Source organism: Cinclus cinclus, chromosome 2, assembly GCF_963662255.1.
Source record: "Cinclus cinclus chromosome 2, bCinCin1.1, whole genome shotgun sequence".
Taxonomy (NCBI): Eukaryota; Metazoa; Chordata; class Aves; order Passeriformes; family Cinclidae; genus Cinclus; species Cinclus cinclus.
This window is the reverse complement of record NC_085047.1, coordinates 27,528,378-27,551,985: the sequence shown is the minus strand read 5'-3', so window position 1 is coordinate 27,551,985 and position 23,608 is coordinate 27,528,378. Positions and strand designations below refer to the sequence as shown.

At 38.5% G+C, this 23,608-nt stretch overlaps 1 protein-coding gene across 1 annotated transcript in view; it reads right to left on the bottom strand.

Moving 5' to 3' along the window:
• Positions 1 to 10,390: 10,390 nt before the first annotated feature.
• SLC22A15 (solute carrier family 22 member 15) overlaps positions 10,391 to 23,608 on the bottom strand; it is a 30,968-nt gene continuing 17,750 nt past the window's right edge. Inside the window, exons 5-12 of the mRNA XM_062512846.1 lie at positions 22,990 to 23,119; positions 21,060 to 21,275; positions 19,577 to 19,717; positions 18,743 to 18,828; positions 17,176 to 17,296; positions 16,219 to 16,291; positions 13,494 to 13,682; positions 10,391 to 10,477 (exon numbers count right to left, since the gene is read on the bottom strand). Of these exons, the coding sequence (XP_062368830.1) occupies positions 10,391 to 10,477; positions 13,494 to 13,682; positions 16,219 to 16,291; positions 17,176 to 17,296; positions 18,743 to 18,828; positions 19,577 to 19,717; positions 21,060 to 21,275; positions 22,990 to 23,119 (1,043 nt within the window). The remainder of the gene's footprint in view (positions 10,478 to 13,493; positions 13,683 to 16,218; positions 16,292 to 17,175; positions 17,297 to 18,742; positions 18,829 to 19,576; positions 19,718 to 21,059; positions 21,276 to 22,989; positions 23,120 to 23,608) is intronic.

Sequence of the window (23,608 nt, the reverse complement as noted above, 5' to 3'; positions counted from 1 at the left end):
TGCCACAAGTGAACAATTACTGTACAATGAGAGCAGCAGCAGAGGTGAGAAATAATTTGCTTTTTATTAGAAGTATGAGGTACGAACCACAATGCAGACCAAGATAATCAGCAAACTAGTGAGAACAAGCCTTGTCAGAACCTCTACAGAGACTTCAGTCAAGTATTTTCAGAGAATTTCTGGACAGATCAGATAATGACCTCCATAGCTACACACTCCAGCTTCAGTCACTAGAAGATGAGTTAACAGCCTCCAGTCCAAGCTATGTCTGGCTAATACATAGGCCATTCTTTTACTCTATAACTTCTGAAAATTTGTCATCCTCAAGAGCAGGCAGCAGGAAAAAGCAAGCAAGCAATTTAATTCTTAAGCAAACACTTCCTCCTTCATCTCAGACCCATAAAACTATACAGCGTCAAGCAAATTTCCATAATCATCTGCCCAGCCCTTTCCACTTTATTGGCTGTTTTGTGCAGTCAAAGCTAAACTGCCAAAGGGAGAGGGTCAATCGTTTGTGCTGCATCTGCTCCAGGCAGTGACAGGCCACGGGACAGATACTCAGGGCTAGAATTAGTTAAATGCAGATTAAGGGCACTGAAAACAGTAGTGGGGGAATAGAAACAAATAGTGGAATAAAACCACTGGCAATGTGCAGAGCAAGTTGCTTGGCCAGGCTAGGGCATGAAGGAGCAAGCCATCTCTCTGCTCCTTGGGTTTTTGTGGAAGGAGGGAAAAGGGCAGATGTGCTTCAAATGGAAAATGAGGTGAATAATGTCATCTGGTGGGAGAGGGAGAGTTTGGATCAGGAGGGAAGAACAACATTCACAGGAGCACACGTTATTCAGTTTATGCTACCAGGGACTCCATGAACTGCCCTCTAACAAAGCAAAGGCTGGCAGAGAAAACAACCAGATGGCAGTTTAGAAGAGAGCACAGATCCTTATTCCCCACAGTCAATTTTTCCAGATTCTGACAGTAGTTTCTTTGCCACTGGACAGGGAACAGGAAATGCAGTCAAGCTATTTATCACTTCATTGCCAGGTAACGAAGATAAATGTTCAAATTCTGCCATTCCTTGACGAGATGTTTTGGGAGGAACACTGAGGACAGGGATTATGTTTGTGAATTTGCATCCCACTTTAAGAAAGGGTGTATAAGAGACAACCACAGCTCATGGGAACTGCCCCAGTACACATTAGTAACACCATCACAAATATTTCGCTATGCTAAAGCCCCCAAAGTGTTTCCAGTCTTTCAACATCAATCAGCACAACTGAAGCCAGTGGTAAATTGATTCTCACATTCCACTGGTGCCAGTTTTTGTTAGAAATGATTTGTGATAGATATGGTGGAATATATTGATTAGTACTGACAGTCCCAGTTTCCCAGGCGCTTTGTAGCACTGCCTTTCCAAAATGACCTGCTTTCCACCTTGTCAATTTTCTTCTGCAGTGTCCATTAGAAATATCTATTCTATTCTGAGAGCTTCATGTCTCTCCAGAAAACAAAACAAACGGGTCAGACAAGTGAAAAAAATCAGTACAATAAAATAGATTTGTGGTGTTGCAAAAGAACTTGTTTTTATTGAGACATTTTGTGTCAGGGGAAGAAAAGGCACAAAATAAGTTACAAAGACATCGGATGAACTGCATGAGTCAGAGGCAGTATCAGAGTTGTTACAAATCACCTAAAAGTTGGCTTACTAACATAGGTTAGCCACTACAAAATTCTTAAAATATGTATTTAAAATTACTGAAATAATTCCAAAATTAAAAGAGAAAGTAAAGACCACCAATATTAACTTTTGACTAAATTTACCTGGGCTTACCCATTATCACCCTCTCTTAGTAGACAGAGAATAATATTTAGTATTATTGAATATGGAAAATATTTAGTATTACAGAATTATTTTAAAAACTCATTAACATATTAAAACATATTAAATTATGAACCTGACATTTACTTTTAATACCTCCAATAAAGTACAATACATACAAGTAAGGCAGTATGAATAGGAAATACATTAAGAAAACAGAATAGTAAGTGCAATTATTCTGAATATTTCAACATTTGTTATGGTCCCTCACCTATGGTGAAGAATATCTTAAAAAGATGGATCCAAAATAGAACAGAACATATGAACACAGAACATATGAATAGATCACCATAAAAGGTCTGTGGAAAATCTTAGGCTGTCTTCAGTTGTGACTTTTCAGATGAAGTATTCTACAAAAACAGACTTTCCAACAGTACAGCTCTGAGTTAACAACAGCATGCTAATACAGTTAAAGAAGAGAAAGTACTTCTGAAATATATCTGTCCTCATTTTAACATGGGAAGGCTTGTAACACTCACTATTCCTTTAATCCAAACTAAATATTTAACAGTACACACATCAACTCTATACAATTTCATTTTTGAACTGAATCTGCTCCCCCTGCCCCCATTACCAATCTCCTGTTACTCAACTCCCAACTGGCAAGGACTTTTGATTGTTAGTTCAAATTAAACAGGAATGAGAAAACAGTGCAAAAGTCTACAGGATATAGAGACTAGACAAAGATTCGTTTTCATGATGATGAAATGTGGAACAGCAAAAAAAGTAGTTTACCCCTTTGGCTGGTCCTCTGGTCAAGAGGAGGTCTCAGTTCTGTCTTCTGAAATCAGCAAGGATGTAAATGCACACAGACACAGACCTTGGCTATAAATGTCCATTTATGTCCTTAGGAGTTTCAGTTACTTGACCTAAGACAACAGCAACACAAAGGCAACACAGAAAGGCAACACAGTACCAACCACCTGTCAGCCCAAGCCCAGGATATGATTTGCAAGAAAACCCTGTAGAGTGGTGTACAAGCACGGCTGTCAGCGCTTCGGCAGTGAGGGGCTGCAGGGTGTCTTGTGAGGGGAGATGCCAGGGACTGCCAGTGCTGGTCCCAGACAGCTCAGCAGCAGCCAGCACAGGAATCACAGAATAGCTGAGGATGGAAGGCACCTCTGGAGCTCACCCGGATCAATCTCCCTGCTCAAGTAGAGCCACCTAGTAAAGCAGACTGCCTAGGACCACGTCCCCCATGACTCCAGACTATCTGCACACATGGAGACTCCACAACCTCTCCAGGCAACCTGTGCCAGTGCTCCATCTCCCTGACATTAAAAAGGTGCTTCCCTATGTTCAGATGGATCCTCCTGTGTTTCAGGTAGAGCCCATTGCCTCTCGGGCCAGTGAGCACTGACCCACTGCACTCCAACACTGCCAGAGGAGCTGCTGGCACATGGACAAAAGCATCTTTAAGACAGGGCTGTAAATGCCAAGAAAAAGAGATTACAGTGCTACAACAGGACGAGGAAAAAGAATAAGCCCATGCCAGCACAAGAGAAACTGAGACACAGCTAAGCAGGAGAAAACCAAAGAAAAATCAGCCCAAGCAGAGGCTGAGAGTAGACTCAAAAGGAGCTACAAATCTAAAGATACTGAGGCTGGTGATGAAACCCAGGGGAGAGGAGCAGAACAAGAAACAAAGAACAGCGAATAAACAGAAGCAGAACAGACTGATCACAGTCTCCTGCACTGCCTGTTGCCTTGCTGAAGGGACTGAGCATGACAAGCAGCCAAGGAATTGGAGGATGGCATGGGGAAAGAGAAGGAAGACTGGTGTCTGGAGAAAAGCAGCAGTATTTTCCCTAAGTGTTTTCATTATTTTTAATTCCAATACCAAAGCAGTAATAAAAAACTCTAACTAGCAATAAATTAAACTGATTAAAGTCTCCTGACTCAAAACTTACTGCCCCTGAAAAGTCATGTCTTCAGCTGACAATAGTATAAAATTAAGGGCTTTCTGTCCCTTTCAAAGGGAAATAATATACACAGAAAAACCATGTTCTAAGTGTGCAGTTATGATGCTCCTTGGCAGTTTTAAGTCTTTTAACTAAATTTAAGAGGCCTTTGACAAAACCTTTAAAAGAGAAGGATGACTTGAGTACTTTAAGTCATGGATTCCTACACAAACAAAAAAAAGGAATTATTCTGTAGTTTCCCCGAAATCAATTAAATACAAAAGTAACAAAAAAAAAAGCTCAACATAAAGAGGTAGCTTACAAAATCAAAATAGTATTTGATTCAGGAAGCAAAGGTAATGCAATAAAACCATTCATATGAAAAGTATACCTCCCATTTCCACATTACTCAAATTTTAACAAGAAAAAAATAAAATTTGGGTTGGATTTTGAGGAGTGAAAGGGATCAAATACTAGAAACCAGTATTTTAGGTGCATACTTGAAATCACAGCATACACAACTCTCATCACAAATCACCTAGCAGTTGTTTGCTCTGCAACAATTTTCATCAGCACCTGCAAAACTGATTTTTCCTACAGACTAATATCAGAAATGTGTGTCTCCCAACCAGGCTTCCATAATTTAAAAACATTTTGTTTGAAAAATGTACCAGATACCTCTCCCAGGATATTTTCAAGTAAATACAACTTTCAATACTGGCAAAGGTTTTCTTACCACTGTACTTTTTGCCTGGCTCCTGACAAAACAGGTATAATATGAGTACCTCAGGTGTGTTGGTGGGAAGCAGTAACATGCATGATGAAGACAGACTTCCTCTAGAAACCTTTAGTGAATGAGCACGGGCAAGTATTTAAATATACTCTATCCTACAGTCTTGCTGTAAACACCCTGTGGTCCCCCTTTATTCTGTATGAATAGCAAAGAATGACTTGAAAGAAATAATCTTTCTTCTGGGCCTAATCAGCCCTTGCTGTACAAAGTTTTACCCACCTGCTTTTTTGCTGACAAACATGCAGTGATGACAAGGCTGACTAGCAGTGAATATTAGTTGTAACAGGGGTTTAAAATCCATACATTATTATTTAGCAATGCTTTAAACAGAGTGTGCATTTTATAAAAATCTGCTAGACCATGAAACTCATGGCAAACTTCATGAAACTCTAGGCAAACTGTTTACTAGCAATGCTAATTTGTAAGACTGATGAATGAACTAACAAATTCCAGTGTGCAGTTTTTGACCAGGTTTTATCAGTCTTAGAGTAAACTTTGACATTTGCAACTCAGAATCAAACAGGTTCTGCCCATTTCTCTGTAATGGCTACACGGTATAAAATTCTGAATGTTCTACAGAACAAGCACTTTAATCCTTCATTTAATTTCTTTGGTTACTCAGAAACAAAAGCTACTTAAGTGAACTGAGCAATGAAAGACAAGCAAACAAAGGTCCCTATAGTCTCAGGGATGCTTGTAAATACCAGTTCTGGCAGGCTGCATGGATAAATTCTAAATCTAGGCAGCTAGAACTAGTTTAGGAGTATTGCTTTCCAGCAAAAACTGTCTTTGGCACTTACATAATCCAATTCTATGATGCTACTTTACACATAGTCCCATATAAAACTGACTGGGGAAATTAAAGACTACTTTTGTAAAACAGGCACTTCAAATTAGAACCAAAAAAAATCTGTTCCCTATTAGGCAATACAGGAGCATTTTTCAGAATGACAGAAACAGAAAATAGTACCAAAATTAAGACAAGAAAGTTCAGTAAATTCAGGCTATCTGGGAAAAAGTTTTACCCAGCTCTACTAGCTTTAAGTAACAGTAGCACCTAGAAAATCTGAAGGCTACAACAGACTAGACAAAATTAAAAATACATTAAAATACACAGCATGGAAAAATAATGTATAAATTTATTCACCCTCCAATTCCACATTTAGATCTGCCAGAGAGGTTTTCTTACACAGGTGTCTTTCTACCACGTATCTTGCAGTAAGATACAACGAGTGAGTGAGACTCAAAATATAGCTATAACCTAAGTCTCTGGTTTGGTAAACAGCTGAATATAGACATTTCTGATACAAGCATTGTGTCAGGCCAGACTAACTCCCACCATCAAATGACAGCACCGCTCTTGGGCTTTTCTGACATCTTTACTGCAAGGCTCACAGTTTGCAGTCACAGATTCAGCTGTGTCAAAGAGCATGACCAGAGAAACTCTCACAGGGTGGGAAAAATGATAAATAGTACAACAACCTTCAGCTAAAACAAAATACTATTAACCCAATCTGCATTCAGTGATTATTATCTGCATTCAGAAGACTCAGGAACAAGAGTTATAGCTCAAATGCCCCCTTTAACACACTTCATGAAAAAATTAATCACTTTTCCCTTTTCCTCAGTGCAAGAAAAACATTCTCTTGCAAACTGTTTTTATATGCTTAGGTGAAATACACTGTAAAATGTATGGCACAGCTGCATCCGCCATGGTTTTGTAAATGATATCCTACTAACCTCAGAACATCCACACAGTTTGGAAACACTGGCATGGACTGCACACTTTGAGCTGATGAGCATGTGGCTCCCATCCTTTAAGCCTTAACTATGACTACGCTGGACACAAACTACAACCTTCTCCACATGTCTCTGGAGAGGTTCTTCACTCAGCACACTGACTTGAACAGAGAGTCATGTCTGGCTCTCCTTTAACACATGGCTTCTAAATTTCTGGTATGTCAGGGGTCTCTGAACAGCACTTTCTCAATTCCTAAACACAGAGCACTAGCTTTGTTTTCAGGAAAATTTAAAAAAACATAAACTTGTCTAATCACTTTTATATTGTATTCTCTTCAGCCTACCAAAAGATCCAGGCAGTAAAATCCTTTTAGAAGGCTGAAGCATAATTTCACAAGAGGTTGTATGACAAACACAACAAATAATTCTAACATTCCTATCCTAAAGGAAAGCTGGGAAATTAAGCCATAATGACTAGTAATACAACAATCTCCAAAACAGGGATTTTCAATTTTAATTATTCTGGTGCAATGCCATTTCATAAAGAAGCTGAGTCCAAAAGAAAAGAGGCAGGCCACGTTTTATTTTGATCCAAATAAATGCTTAATCACTGAAGAGGCAGTGCTGGACACAGTGGACATTAAAAAGGAAATTATGAAACCGATATCCTCAATATGACATCCTGGAACCAATACTAGCTCTGAAAGCAAAAGCTTCAAGTCAAGACAAGGAGAAAGAAGGCTATTTCTGTCCAAGAGCTGCTACTTTGTGCTTTATTTACCTTTGCACTAAAGTCTTTCAGTTGAATCCTCAGAGTTTTGTTGGTTTTTTTTTTTTCCCTACTTCTTCCAGCTCATTCTCCTCTGTGCTGCCTCACATGACCTGTCACTCTCCTCCACTCTTAGCTGTATTTACTTATCACTTTTGAGCTCCCCAGGTAGGTGAGGTATGTTTGGGATTCTGCTGAGACCTGACTAAATCAGCACCACAGGAAAGGCTCTTTTCTCTCTAGCATAATCCCACTAAGTGGGCTACCTGAAAAAAAACAAAAAAACAAAAAAAACACAGCCCAAGGAATCCAGACAAGAAATTCCATCTTGGGAAAAGTGATATCTTAGAGCCTGCAAAACATGAAAACAGCTAACAGGACTGTCTACTCGAGCAAAAACATGGCAGAAGAATATTATACTGCACTAAACTATAGCAAGAACCTTGGTCTCAGACTCCTAGCACTACAACATGCAGTAAACTGTGCTGTAATTCAGTGCTGCATCATCCTCTGCTTTCCAACAGCTCCTCATGGCAAACTTACTACCCAGACACAAAGATACAATTATCTCAATACTGTAAAGCATTACATATCATGGGGTAAGAAGAAAATTGATCCGACAGGCTTCTGTACCAGAAGGCCAGCTCATACTAAAAATGAACAGTTGCAGAAAAGAAATTTTATGGACCTAAAGGATTTGAACTTCAGAACACAAAGTTGGAGAGAAAAGTCTTATGCTACATTAATGAGCTCCTCCTGCTGGAATTCTCTGCTCTAAACTTTCTGAATTAACTGATATGGGAAAGTAACAATGGAAGACTTAAAATTTCTTTTTAAATATTCCCTTCAAAATTCCAAATGTGAAAACATGGGACATATTTAAGGTTAAAAAAAGAGCAGAAATTCCTATGCCAACAATTCACTAATTATGTCTTCACTCTTGTTTTTGCAATTTTACGTATGTATACCAATGATACTAAAAGTGCATTAGTGAAGAGGTAAATTTAATTTTTAGTTGAAGACTAACAAAATCAAGTCATGTAATGAGTAATCTTCTCCACCTGAACCACTGCAGCATTCTACTGTTAATGAAAATTGTATTGACAGTCTTGTGGCTACTACACAGGGTTGCCAGGAGAAGAAAATTACAGTTCCTTGACTTATTCCACCCAACGCCCAAAGAGGGACAGAGGCAACAAACACCTAAAAACAACTGTTGGCTCTTGGCAACATTTTAGTACTGCCAGGCTTACTGTTGTTTGGCACCAGCAATAAAAAGTTATTTTCCCAGCTGTCCATAAATTAAAGTGTGAGTAAAAAATTTTAAAATATTTGAATAGATTCAACTTTTCCAACTATTTCTGAGTACCCTATTTGGTGAAATTCTCCTATACACAAAAGGGCAAAATAAGGCAGAAAGACTACCCATTTGGGTTAAAAGTGTCACATCTACAACAACTACTCATCAGTCTGGGGAGGAAATAAAAAAAAGCAAAGACCATGAGTGAGAATTCTTCCAGTGACACTCACAATACAGGCAAAAACCACAATACTGATAGGCTGTCCATAGAGACTGAAGTTCCCAACTTTGCTCAGTTAACACCTGGATCATTTTCAGATCCAACTGGATTGCTGCATGTGTGAAACTGCAGACTCTGGGCTGACCTCTGCACCAACCAGGGCAGCTGCACCTTGCTCAGCATTACACTTCCCAGTGAACAAAGTTCAAGCAGCTAGCTGCAAACTTCAAATGCTGTTTACTTTCACTTCTTTCCAGAGTAAAAGAACTTCTCAGTTTAACCAGGAAATATTCAGCAGACAGCTTTTTGATATTTTTAGACCCACCTTTTTTAATTCCAAGTTCTGCAAAAAATGGCTCGTGAACCTGAAAATATATTTGCTGCCATTGTGCGGCACTTTGCTAGGAACTCGAAGTTGGAAGACTAACATCTTATGGAAACCAATCTTAACAAAGAGAAAGCCACAGATTAGAGGATGAAGATGACAATGTAATCAAGAAAACGGAATCTTTGTAAGGCCTCATGTTTGTAGTTTGAACATATGAAATGTTCATGTTTCATATTTTAGGATTCCATATCCCTCTAATGAAGCACTTACCGAAAGTTCAGTGAAAACAGGAAAGTGAAGTTGTTTTCCTTAACAAGGTGACGTAACCAAGTGCTTGAGCAAGCACTGGTTAAAAAACATCAAATAACCAAAAAGATCCAAAGAGATTTGCTTTCATTTTAAAGGAAAACCATAGTTACATACAAGATTTTAAAATAAACACTAGCAGCTTCCTGACAACACCCAAAATATAAGAGCACCCCACAGCTCCTCTTACCATTCAAGAGTTAAGTCTTTCCAGAAACAAAGATCCAGATAGGTCCAGAAAAGTGAACTATACATTCTAACACACCACACACACATGGTATGTGATAAATACCTCACTTTTATCACACCCAGGAAATGATATTCATCACAGATTTCACTCTACAGAGAAGTTGCTGAGCTTCAATAGTTATGGCAAAGTGAGGACAAGGTAAAAGTAGCTGAAGCTATGAACAGCCATGCTGAGATGTGGGGAACATGTGGCAAACATATGCACAAGACAGACCAAGAAAAAGCTTTGTGTATGAAATGAAGGAAAAAAGTCAGTAATGTTCCTTATGTTCACAGGCTTTGTGGCTGCTCTTTTGTGTCCTTCCTCCCAGCCTTCCATTATCACTAACTTAAAGCCCAGCTCATGACTAACCCGCTGCACCTCTAACTCTGCACAGGTGTGCACACAGAGAAACCTTTTGTTCACAGCTGCCTTTTCTCTACCAAATATCCAAAAGCCATTTTAACATACAATTTCAGCAATTTGTTCCCACTGGAGTAGCACACAACACATTCTCTGACCACTTTCACCCTTATGCCAAGTTTACCAATTTGTACTGAAACAAAATCCACCACCTTGAAAATAAAATGCTAACACATGTGCACTGATGATCTGTCCAAATCTGTCTAAGCCTAGGTTATTTCCTGGGTTTCTGAAATACATCATCACACTCTTGCTGTCTCACCTGACTTGGAATGCAGTCCATGCACTGTCATTCAGAATCACAAGAATTGAAACAGCTGCCTCGTATGGAGAGTATCAGTGATGTCATCAGTCTGAACAGTACTCAAATTCCTCTCCTAGTAAGGAAAAACACAGGCACTTGCCCAGTTACATTGCCTGGCAACCAAGGTCCACAGTACTCGTCATACAGCTGGACTGACTGGGCAAGAAGAGGCATAAAATAGGTCAGTGTTTCTTCTTTTCATTACTTGATCATATGAGTCTCTTCATCAGCATCATAGAATTCCTCATCTTCACTTCCACTCCCTGTAGAGCTGTCTTTGTCCCCAGACTACAAGCAAAAGGGAAGCAGTTCATTAGACTGCAGCCACTGAATCAATCTCAACATACATGAGCATGAACCATTACACTTCTACAGAATGCTGGTATAGAAAAAGTAAGAAAACACAGGGGAAATCACTGCATTAAAACTTTGTAAAAAACATTATGTGAATTCAGATTTAAATTCTTCATTCTTCAAAGTATCCTTAAGAGACATGGGGTTGTAGCGGATAGACTTTTTTCTGCTCCACCAGTACACTAGAGAACATATGTAGGAGAGACTGGCTAGAGTGGTTCTGAAGTGATAATCTACTGAACTTTCTTAAACTTAGTCTAAGGTGCCTGCTCTGTGGAGAATTACTGGAAACACAATAGCTCACCACAGCTCAGAACACACACATTACTTGTTTAGGTAAACTTCTCCATCCAGAATTAACACTTTTCCTTGGGTAGCACAGATATTTTAATGTGCAAGTTGAATTAAAACGATACCCCTGCAATACCAAATAAAAGTGTTATGGAAAAGGGAAAAACCATTACCACGCTGTATGTTCAGAAGGCAAAATCCTTATTATAGCACACCTACTCCAGCCAGAGTCCTTCTCACAACATAATTTATACCATATATCCAAAATAAGGTCAGCGATTATGCTAACTGATTTTTATTTGGCCAGTGTATAATTTTTCCATGGAACTGACACAAATGCTTCCAGTTAAAAATGTTCTGCTGCTAGTATAAATTCCATTTAGTTGGACTATTTAGGATTTTTCATTCATCCTAAGACCTCTGCCTGTCTAGTCATATGCTAAGAATAGTGAGACAGAGGGTGAAAAATAGAGAAATGGAAATAGTGCTCCTGACTGACAGTACCATGCAAGCAAAATCTGTAGCTTTAGATCTCTCTCCAGAGGAGATTTGCTACAGCAATGTGTGCTAACTGCAAAGGAATTTCAAGCAGTTTGAGCACTACGACCTGTCAGAAGATGTAAAGGGAATCATGTTAGGCTTTTTTTTCCTAGACTTCTAAAACTATTTGAGGAAAGTCAGGCTATCATTGGATGCTGTCCAACTTGAATATCACATTCATGTATGTTAACAGGAACAAAACCTCCATTCTGGGCAATCAGAATAAGTTATCTTGAAAATGGTACAAAAGGACAATGGATTACACAGGGGGAATTCAGGCCCAAATAAATAGCCAAATTATAATATTATATATATTATAATACAAATTATATAAATAAAATGTATACATTATAATTTATGAATTTATATAAATTATATATAAATATATAAATTATATATATATATAGCCAAATAAATCCTAAATCTTTTTTACAACAGCTTCATAAGACCTCTCATTGCCTTGTTAAGGCCTGAACCAATGACTTTTTCATTTGGATTCATTTTAATCCATCTGGGCAAAACATTCCTGAAGAACATCCGGAACAATATTCCCTCTCGTGGGTCCTGTTCAGGCTGGGAATTTTAAGAAGCCTACAGAGGCACAAACAAAGAAGACTTAAACCAGAGAGGACTGACTGACATAAGCAAATCAATTTGTGGAAATACTATCAGACAATACTTGTCACCTCAAAGGGTAATACCGACTGGAGTTGGTTAAAGAAGAAAATTAAAATGTGACTTCTCATCTCTAATCTGTAATACCTGCACTGCTTGCAAAAATTGCTTTCGTTGGTAAACCATCTGAACAATTAAGATGTAATAATCATGTAATTACCAAAATAACAGCTGATGTAAATGTATATGATGGATTTGTGGAGTCAGCAAGAATGTGGTGCCATAACATATTATCCAGTATGGTTGAAAATATTTATAAAATAAGCATGTAAAGTATCTAAAGTATAAAATTAATGGTTACAGGGCTGCCTTTTTCAGCCTTTCTTCAAGGATGCTTTTGTTACTAAACAGTGCTGTCCCATCAATAACTATTACAGCTAAACTTGGTAAACAAGGCAACATATTGAAGTTTCTGATAGAAAGCAAATGTCCCTATTCTAGAAGTACATGATTTCTGTGAAAATAAGTATGACTACCTGTGATTCTCAGAGAGCTCAACCAACTACTATTCAAATGAAAGTAAAGGCGTTAAAAGTATCCTGTCTCATCTCTCAGCCTAATGGGCCAATAAACATTTTTTGTTACGAGTTTCCCTTCAAGTCTTCTGACTGGTTATTCCATTTCTGTAAATCCCGTGATACTTAAAAGTTTTGGGATCAGGATTTAAACTTTAAAACTTATCCAAATTCAAACACCCACTTCCAGCTCTCTAGCTACTTTTTTCTAATCCCACTTCATTCACAGAGGAGTAACCATGTCAAAAAAACCTCCACATGACTGGAAGATATAGACACCTAGAGAGGCATCCATGATTTTAACAAAATAAAGTGATCTGAAAAATACAATTCAAGGAAACCTAATTGAAAAACATCCTGCTGCCCCATCTATTTATGCTTGTACCTGGGAGTTTTGTAGTTCCAATGTTTTCAATGAATCTCATTTCCCAGAGTGAACAGTGGGAGAGATCTCAGAGTTTAGTCTGGTGTTAACCCATTCAGAGCCTGTTTAGGACAGATCTGGTAACTGGCATTGCAGAACAGCTGGGGCAAGTCAGAAGTAGTGTCTTGCCTTTGAGAGCATCCCTTCACAAACAGGCTTCTGGTTTTGTTAACATCTAAGGCTTCTCAAGCTTCAGTGTCCAGCTTTGGCTGAAGTACACTGCAGCAGTCAGTCTTAGAGATTAGAGATGCACAGACATCACCTCATTCCAAAGGGAAATGTTGTAAGCTTGTGGCCTTGAAGGGATGAATTAATCCAGCTATATTTCAGCCTGAATTTCCAGAAAACATTTCAGACATGATGGTAGGGTTGCTACATTATCTTCTCCTTGGGGTCTATCCCCCACAGGCCAAGAATCACTATCCTAATCTATATAGAGTGGCAGATTCATGCTGACAGCTGAAATAAACATAACAAAAAGTACTAGGGAAAAAAATTAGTATACCTGTAAGCCATCTAGGCTTTGCAGTGACATAGCTTCATCACCCAGCCTCCAGTAGGAGCACACCTGCAGGTCTGAAATAGTTTCTAGCAAAGGGCTGTTTAAGGTCTCTGGCAACAATAAACTTAAGAGCCCAGACAACAGACCAGTTGCTCCAAACACAATGTAAGGCAGAGACCACTGTACAGATTTCTGGAAAAAATAACAGAGTTAGGTTGAGATTGGTTCCTTGTAGTTCGTGTTGCATATTAAAGGGTCTAGCCTTTACAACCATTCCCTCTGGCATTGTTTGTGTTCCTACTTAGCACAAAAGTCACTGACCCTTCTGCCGTGGTTTTTTTTGTTTGGTTAGTTGGGTTTTCTACCAGTATTGTCAATTGTATTTTGTCAATACTATTAGAAACCCACAGATTTTGTCATGAACATTAAAAGAAACACTTGCTGAATTTGAACTCAATTCTTGCCTCTAACATACGTTCTTTTTAACAAAAGCAACATCCCTTTGTAGTAGGGAAAAGATAACCCAGAAACACAGACATGCTGCTGGGATATCTCTTGAGATCATTTATGCCAATCACCTACTTTAAGCACAATTACAGCCTCAATTAGTTCAGATCAATCACTGCTTCACATAATCAAATATCAAAGAAACTCCAAGGATGGTGATATCCCCTCCAAGTAGACTGTTCCAGGCTGCATTAAGCCTCTCAAAAACATTATTTTCTAAATTTTTTATCTAACCCCCAAGCCAAAGCTTGTGATAAAAATATGCTAACAATGTGGGATAGTGCCAAAAGCCTTACAAAAGCCTTCCTTGCTCTCCTCCCTTTCCTCATTAATATTGCCTTCTGCGATCAATGGCTGACTATCAAATCAAGTTGGCTACAAGGAATGGTCCTTAATAAATCCATGATCACTGATCCCAATTACCTTTCTTGCCTTTACATGCTTATGAACAGACTCTGGGAGGCCATGTCTCAATCCTCCCACAGACTGAGTTAGAGGTGCTCAGCCTGTAATACCCAGGTTCTACTTTCTGGTACTGAAGAGACAAAGGATTAGCCTTTTTCCTTCCCCAGCTACCAGTGATCCTTCACTACAATAGTGGTTCATCACCGATGATGAACACTTGCTTCACTATCAAAACCATTCTTACGGAATCTTACCCCATGGAATGGAAAGCTTTCAGCTCTAAGTGTTCTTGGACCTATTGCTCCTCCTACTGTTTGCTGGCCTATTAGTCAAGCTTTGTCTCTCAAGACTGAGCACAAGTATTTCAGCTTATTCTATGCCCATCCCATTCATCAAAAGGTGTTTTCACTGAATTTCCTCCAGCTGACAGAATCCCTATTTACAGGGATTATAGCTACCTAGGAATTATATAACTAGCTCCTTGCTAGTTTTAACTTCAACTGAGCTTTGACATTCCTGGCATCACCTGTGACAGCAATGTTTATACTCCTCTGATACCTGTCCCTGTTTTCACAGTAAAGAAGGCTTATTTTAAAAATGGGAACAAGTTTAGCTGTTTGTTTCAAAAACTCACATTGTAGAGAGCAATGCTAAATTGAGGAAAATAACAGGCTGTGATCAAATAAAATACCAACTTTCCCCTCTTACCTCAGCAGTTAACTTCTCCCATTTTTACTATTATGAGATCTCCAGACAAAAGACACTGAAAATGTGTTAAAATACTGGCAAAAATTATAAAATACAAAAATAATTGATTGTTTTCTCAAATCAGGGTTCATTTGTTATTTAACCAGAACTACTTTCATTTTCATAGAATCCCTTCAAACATTATGATCTAAGACTTGTATCTTATGCAGTATCAAATGTCTGGCACACACAATATAATATATGCCCCAACTGCTACATAAAAGCTGCCTATTAAATCCACCTGGTAGACTGGCAGCAGTCTTGACTTTGCCTGTTCTTCCCAGAGGTGCTCACACTCTCACCTGCCCAGCACTTTGTTCTGCAGATTCAAAGGCTCCCTGTGCTCACCTGCCCTTTTGCTAACCTTCTGCCTCACATGTAAATGGCAAATGGCAGAGAGGAAAATCACCTGAGATGAAATGTCACATTAAAGGAATTGTCACTGGGCCTAAGCAAACAGCTGGGAAGAACTGGCGCACGTTTTACCTGCATACACATAACACTCTAAGCTCAGGAAAATAACGGTATCATCCCTATATTTTGTTTTTCAGAATCTTGCCTTGCCAGTGTATCAGATCTCCACATCACCTTCATTTACTAAAAGATGAACTGCTTTGCTGATATTTATAATCCATGGATATTTAATGAAGTGCACTGACAGTAAAACAAACTTTTTCTCAAAAATATGAGTTATTGAGCCCATATGCTTAATTTTGATGCAGTAGCTCTTTTAAACACATGGATCTTTTGCTGTTGCTTGTGCATGGTTTAAAATTTGATATCACCATCTTGGTGATTTGAAATGATTATATTTTAAGGTCCATTAGCTAGGTCCCACAATTCCTACAGAGCTAAAATGCCTTCTAAATTAAATAATGTTGAGGTCTTGTCTAATCACACAGATGATACTACAATGCCTTTGGCCTACCATGACACTGTTAAGATTTATTAGGCAATTTATGTATCTTAATTTATATACGAAAATTTTACCAAACATTCCCATCTCTGTAAGCCTCTGATACACCAGAGCCACAAAACAGAAGTATACGTAACAGAAGTTCAAACAAACCAATGAAGGGACAAAAGGCGCAATGATTCCACCGACACGAGAAAACATGGAGCAGGCACCCATTCCAACATTCCTATGAAAAAAATAAAAAAATCATTAATTCTTTTGAAAAGTGTTATTGAACAAGGAAAAAGACTCATCAATCATGACCCTGAGTACATTAACTGGCAAAGAAGAGTCAAATGTACTGAAAGCATCCCAAGATAGGATTGAAGCATGTTTTTGAGATTAAAATAAAGCAAAAATCCCCTTTATATTCAGAATTTTTACATACACACTTAGGCAAAACAAGTGTGTTTCCAGTTCATGCATCTTGCCTCTGTCTGAAACTCTGCCTGAATTCATTTATTCAAATCCTACTTATAATCAGATTTACTCACTCATGAAAAAAAAAACCAAAAAACCACAGTATAGTTTCACTGGCAGCTGACCATCATATGCACCCACATGCCAGAAGCTTCCTTCTGCTCTGTCAGCACAAGCAGGGGGTATTTTTGCTGATAGCGAGTGAAACCTTACTGGTTGCTCACACACAGCCTGTGAAGCATCAAGTTACATTTACAAAGCTTATTGATCAGTCATCATCCATGTTCCTGATTAAGCATGTATGATGATCGAGTTGTCTGATTTTATAAAGCACTCATTAAAAGAAATATCAGCAATGCTATAGCCATCCTCAATAGTAAAAGGGGAGTTGTAAGCAGGCCAAGCAGCTAAAGGTCTATTTTACTGTTACATAAAAATATGGTTAGTCTGAAGAGAACACTGAAAATGTGATGAAGAGGGAGTGATAAGATGATAAGGGAAGAAATGTCAGATGTAAAACTACATCTAATCATTATATGTAACTGAACAATTTATATTAAAAATTACAGGGAATAGAAAACAAATAAGAGCATAAAAGATGATTATGTAAGAGAAACAGAAAAATGAAGACTTAAAATTAACTTGTGTTACCTTATGACCGTGGGATAAAGTTCTGATGTGTAGATGTAGACAATGTTAAAAGCAGCACTGATTGCAAGTTTTCCCAGCAAAGACAGAGAGCGACTATTCACCACTGCAAACACTCCTGTATCTGAGAGAGAAAATGTGACCCTTGTAAGGCTTTTTGGGCACTCCAATACACCTCTGATCATTTCAATCACACAACAGTATGGTGGGAAATGGAATCTAGTAAAGAATCTAAAAGCTGAAGGTATAACTCAGTATTTTTAGTCTACCACTAATTAAATGCTAAATTAGTTCTATCAGAAAGTTGAAGAAGAGTATAACATATTTTCCAAAAGTGAGCACACTTTTTTTTAACAAGAGTCCTATCCATTGTCATTTCTACAGTATGACAGTATTCTTCTAACATTATTACTTTGAAAGGAACATGCTGTAAAGAATCATACCAAATTTCCCATCCAGTGTAGTTTGTCAGAACAGCCAGTGCTTATTTGCTTATAACAGGCAAATCAGAGCTTGTGCCTAGTGAAGACAGGCACCTCCTTCTGGCCAGTGAGCCCATTCACTTCTCAAGGCACTTCACCTGTGCCTGACTGGGGCAGTTCAGTACCCAGCTGATTTCCTGGGGTCTCACAGTTTTGTCCTCTCTTTTCACATCTTACATTTGGAATGATATGCAAAAAATACTTGATGACTTGTACCAGCAAAACCAGAGTATTTCCAAGTGTCCATGCTCTAGCTCCTGGAATAATTCTGAAAACTTGAGTTGCACCCCTTTTAAAAAAAGTTTTATCTATTAGACCCACTGCCATCTAGAGCAAATTCTGTACTGTCATATATATTTAATTTCTTGAATTAATCTTCAAGTGTTTGAAACATTCTCTCACTTTATGAAAGATAATATATATCCATAGATCTTACAAGCAAGGTGAATTTATCTATTCGGTTTTGAAAAGAAAAATTATTATGTGATCTGAAAATTAAAATTAGTGCATCTTTACACAAAAGATGCTTAATTTCACATTTCTTAAAGACCTCCTCAGTTCAGAAGTTTATCAGAATGCTCTCTGAGCTCTAAGTTACGTGGCCACATTACCATTACCACAACCACACTACTTTTGAACATTACAAAGTAGTATGGGAAAGATGGAAACTTGCTCCATCACTCAGTTCTTCAGATCTTCTGACATTGATCTTCTGCTTGGAGAGATACATCCAAGTTGCATGGGTACTACTTACACTAACCTATGATCTAGCTATTGGAGATACCACAAAAAATATCATTCATTTGGATTATGTTAAAAACACTGGAAAGTAGTAACTAATGTGAACAGAAGTAAAAGGCAGAACCCAAAGGCAAAAATTCAAATCAAAACCTTAATAACAAGTTTTTTCTGAGGTCTTAGGAAGATTACCGCTTATTCTTTTATTGATTTGACTTCTCTGGCTCCAAAAATTCACTCACGTGTGGTATGAGCCTAATCTTCCAGCAGCCTTCAAACTGTTATGCTGTAGGATGCTGTTTTTACCAATTCTGACCACATACTCCAAAAACAAACAAAAAAATACTTACCCCTCTTCTTAGGCAGAAACATGACAATAAGACAAGCTAATCCTCCCAGGAACAGAAATGCACTCAATGTTCGCTTCCGACCAAACCTGATATGCAAAGACAACAAAGGTTTCTATTCTGCATTAGGCTGGTGGGTTGCAAAGCAATGAATCCTCTGAATTCACACAGACTCTTTATTTGCAGCTGGGAATTCTGAATACCATCTTCCACCAACACTTCCTCTCACACCATTTTTAAACAAGCTTCTGATGCACACCTAAGAAAACAAGCGCCAACTTTATACAGCAGCTGACAATTTCCAGGATTTGGGGTTGCTTCCCATTGTGTGTGACATTTGTAAACCTCCTCAGGAGACACAGAGGAGAGACTGGGAAGAAATTCTAAAAGAACTGAGAGGCTCTGTCCAGAGTATCGTAGTTCAGGCAAAGGCTGAATGTCTGTTCTGCTCACACAGCAGCTCACACGGGTACTGCTATTGCAGGAGACCACACGACAGCCCCAGCAGAGTGGAGCCGGGATAGCTCTGTCTCAGCAGCGAGGATGGGATCACCGGGCAGCGGTGGGAAGGACGCTATCTAGTGTTAGCCTGGAGGCAGCGCAGGCTCCTCCGAGCTATATCCACCCCACCTAAGCCAGAGAGACGGCTCACCTCTAGGCGAGCGACTCAAAACAAGCTAAACTGCTACTGGAAATAGAGAGAAATCAATGACACTTTCACACTGAAGTAGGAAGCCCCACTCAACAGATACAAGCTAGGAGATGTGATAGCAGAAAACCTGTACTTGAAAAAAGCTACAAGGAAATCCTGAATGGGTTAATAAATTCCATACTTACCATTTTTGGTTAATCAAGTAAATACAGACTGGGTACGCTGGGATTTCTATCAAGCCTGACAGGGCTAAATTGGCATAAATACTTCCACCTAAGTCACCCACATTAAGGGTAAGACCGTAGTAAACCAAGCTGCAGACAAACCTGCAAAAGACAGGAGGGAAAAAAAGTAAAATCAGAGCTGACACTTAGCCTGCCAAACTAAAGCACTGCTCTGGCACAACACATTAAAAACTATATTTAGTATTTCAGCAGATAGGTCTAAAATGTTTCTCTGTAATCATATGATGCCTTCTAGGCAAATAAATGATTTTGTCTTCACAAAGACCCAATTCCTGACTTACTACTGAGTAAAATTTAAGACTACACTTATAAACAGTGTGCATAAAGTATAAAGTTAAAACACCATCATGATTATATTATTTAATTTCAGAAATGTCTTTGTCTCTTTCATTTTTATCAGGTTACACTTTCATCCACAGTTTTTCCAATTGTTTATAAACCAAATTTCTCAAGCAGTTCAAACAACATTTCGACCTTCTTTTAGTTTCTACACTCTGGTCTGGTTTTATTCACTGATTCTCCAACTCTGTTCAACTTTTCTTTTGTAACCTTATATTAACCCCTGTAAAGGGAATTGTCTTTACAGAGAGGAAAGAAATTGGCTGCTAATTCATTCTGCAGCATATCAGCAATTCTCATTTAAGGAACAGAAAAACTATTTACTCTGCAGTAAGCACTTGGAAAAGCAACACAAAAACAGCTCAGTGCTGTATGCTGCCAAAAACATTTATTTTGTTCTTAACTGATACATCTTTCCCAAACATACAGGTTATAAAAGCAACTATATGAGCAGCAATGCTCAAGGACCTGCATATCATGTCATACATAAGGTTTTTTGAAGTAGCAGCGAAAGACCTCAGGACTAGCAAGGTATCTGAAAAAAAAAAAAACAAACCAGGCACTTTTGGAGTTAAATTTCTGCTAGTGACTAGAGGGAGCATCACAGGCTCCTGCTCCTCACTACAGCAACAGCCAGAACTTCCTCTTAAGAACTGTTGCCTAGGATGCCTACTCATTAGACAAGGTAGGCCACCCACCTGGTAATGGGCTCCTTACACACAAAACAAGGAATAATCCATGTGAAGATATACTGACAGCTCTGGGCCTAAGAGGAGGACACTGTGACTAATCTCAGCAGCCTTGTGGGTCAGAACTGAAGGGGTAGTTCTCCACTGTTTTGAGACTCAAAACACAAGATAGAAATGCAGATATACAACACCTCAGAACTGGACTGCAAAAATGGCTTTGTGCTAGAAATGCACTAAGGAAATACTGTAATAGATACTTAAATACCATAAAGGATCCTTTTTAGGTACAGTGTCCCCAACAATCTGTAGGACGAGGCAATTCTCAGCACCACATTCTCTGAAAGACTTAAAGAGGTCACAGTAGCACAGCTGGGCCTACAAAGTATTTCCAGTACCAGGTGAACATCATGATCAAGGTGCGTCCCAGGAGAATCCTGTATCGGAACAGGTCCAGAAAGCTGCCAGCCTCTCTGGAGCTCCTCTCTGCTGGGAGTTTTAATGAAAAAGTGCATTTCTGCTTGCGGTTCCTCTTTGCAATGAGGTAGAGGGCATCTTCTGCCTCGTTCAGACGGCCCTGGGAATACAGCCAGCGGGGGGACTCAGGAATGAATCTGAAACACACACACACAGCCCTTTAGGGATTGTCTTCTCGATGAGGCTGGACTTGTCTAAATGAATAAGGCTGAAATGCACTTCAGTATAATGAAGAGTTTTCAAACAGCCCTGCAGGCATAAAATTCACCTACTGAGACAGAAACAAAGCATGTTGAAAGGAAATGTAAGCCATACATAATTTTGATACCAAGAAATTACACTGAGTGTTTACATATATATATACACACATAGAAAGAACAACATTACAAGTTACAGTATGATTAGGATCCCATCTATGGAAATTCAGAATTAAGGAGGCACACAAGTAGCACAGGATGCTTTTGTATGGCCCACTAGTTCCATTTCTTATTTTCCACAAGACCAACTTCCACTTCCCATTTTTCAGCTTTTTGCCAAATTCTGTCCTGTAGACAAGGCAGAAACTATGCAAACACTCATGCTCCTCACGTGCACTGTTCACTTGACAGGTCTGTAACTCCAATGCTTGTGTCTATTACACAAATCTTCTATTATTTTCAGATTTCCAGAACTAATTTTAAATTTAGTCTTTTGCCAGAAGCTTTATAAGATTTTTTCCTCAGATTAAAAATTATATTTTCCCACCAAGTTTAAAAGAATGTGATTCTGTTTTCACCAAAAAAAAAAAGAGCTTAGAAAGGAACATATTTTCTTCCCAAGGATAAAATTCTGATAGTATTTTTTACATTGAGTAATTTTAAAGCAATGTGGCAGGGAGGCAGTGTTAAATTTGGAATTTAAAAAAAACCTCTTTTCTTACAAGAAAGACAGGCTTTTGAGCACAGCTCTGAAGTCACAAGCATAACTCACTTTAAAAAGTTGTACCTATAAATCTGAAAGTTATTTTTTTTTCCCAAGGGTCCCTATCACCACAAGGTTTTGAAATACCCAAAGTGTCATCTCTGCCTTTCACCACATGAACAGCCTCAAAGGCCCTTTCCTGAGTTCTGATGCTTCCTTTGAATGGGTGTGTGGATTTTTTGAGGAGCAAAAGCTTTATTCAAAGAGTTACTGAAGTGAAACAGAGGTTGGAAAGGCAAAGACCTCTAATTTAAACAGCAGCTAAAGTAATTTTGCTCTTTTAGTTACTGAGATTTAGATATCAGAAAACATGTAAGAAAAGATGACCACACTGCATCGCAGAGCTTTCAGAGCTGAAATTCACAAAGACGCTACTATCTCCAAAAAGATCACTTTTGAAAAATTAAAGGGAGCTGCCCATTTTTTCTTTTGCATATCACTTTTAAGACTGCTCAGGCAAGCAATTTTGATGCTGTTCCTTCTGCGTAAACACAAGAGAACCATCATGACACCACATAAATAACCATTCCTGTATCTTTTAGCATATATTTACAGTGCCTTGTAGCACACCAGTTTAGGTCATCTACATACACCTAAAGAACAGGATATGCTTCTCTACCACCCTAGAGACTGTTCCCATCTACAGTAATACTGCACACACAGTACAGTGTAGACTTAGAGGCTCAAACATTGCAGCACTCCTATTTGAAGAAACCACAGATCATGTGGGGAGGGAAGGGGGTGTACAAGTTGAGAGAAATACCTTATTTACACAATTTCATGCCACCCTAAAAAGGCAACTTGACTTAGTAGTTTGGGTACTTGGTTTGTTGGATTTATTTTTTTTTTTTACATCTTTCTTTATGGAACTTGGTTTAAAAAACAACTTACAGAGAGAGAAGAAAGATGACCGCTCCTTCCAGATTAACCACAACAGCCAGAGTCCTCCAGGAACGAATGAAATACCCTAACAAAGCAAACTGGGCAATTCCCACAGCAAAGAACAAGCCACCAATAGAACCTAACATACAATTAAAAACATAATAAAACATTATCACTTCTGTAAGAAACATTAGCAAATCTCAACAAATGTGATCAGACAAGAACTAACTTTTCATTAGCAAAAATTCATTCAGCAATTCAGGCAGAACCACAGCTCTTTGACCAAAGAACACCCTGTCCTTCATTCATGCAGACCAGAAGTATTACATCTAATTGAAAAGATCAATAAAAGCCTCAAAAGTGCTCTTCTACATCCTCCACACCAAACAAAGCCCTGTGAGCAATGAAGTCTTTTAATTCCAAATATAAGTATGTGTATGTATGCAGAATAAGTATGCACCTTTGTATGTGTAAAAAAAATACTACAAAACATTGAAAAACTGGTAGTTTTAGGAATGTGTAGTATTCATATGCAGCTCACATAATTTGTGAGACACCCTATTTTAAAACAGTTTCAGCACAGCACTTCTTGGGCTTTGTAAATCAGACCCTGGAGCAGTACAGTTTA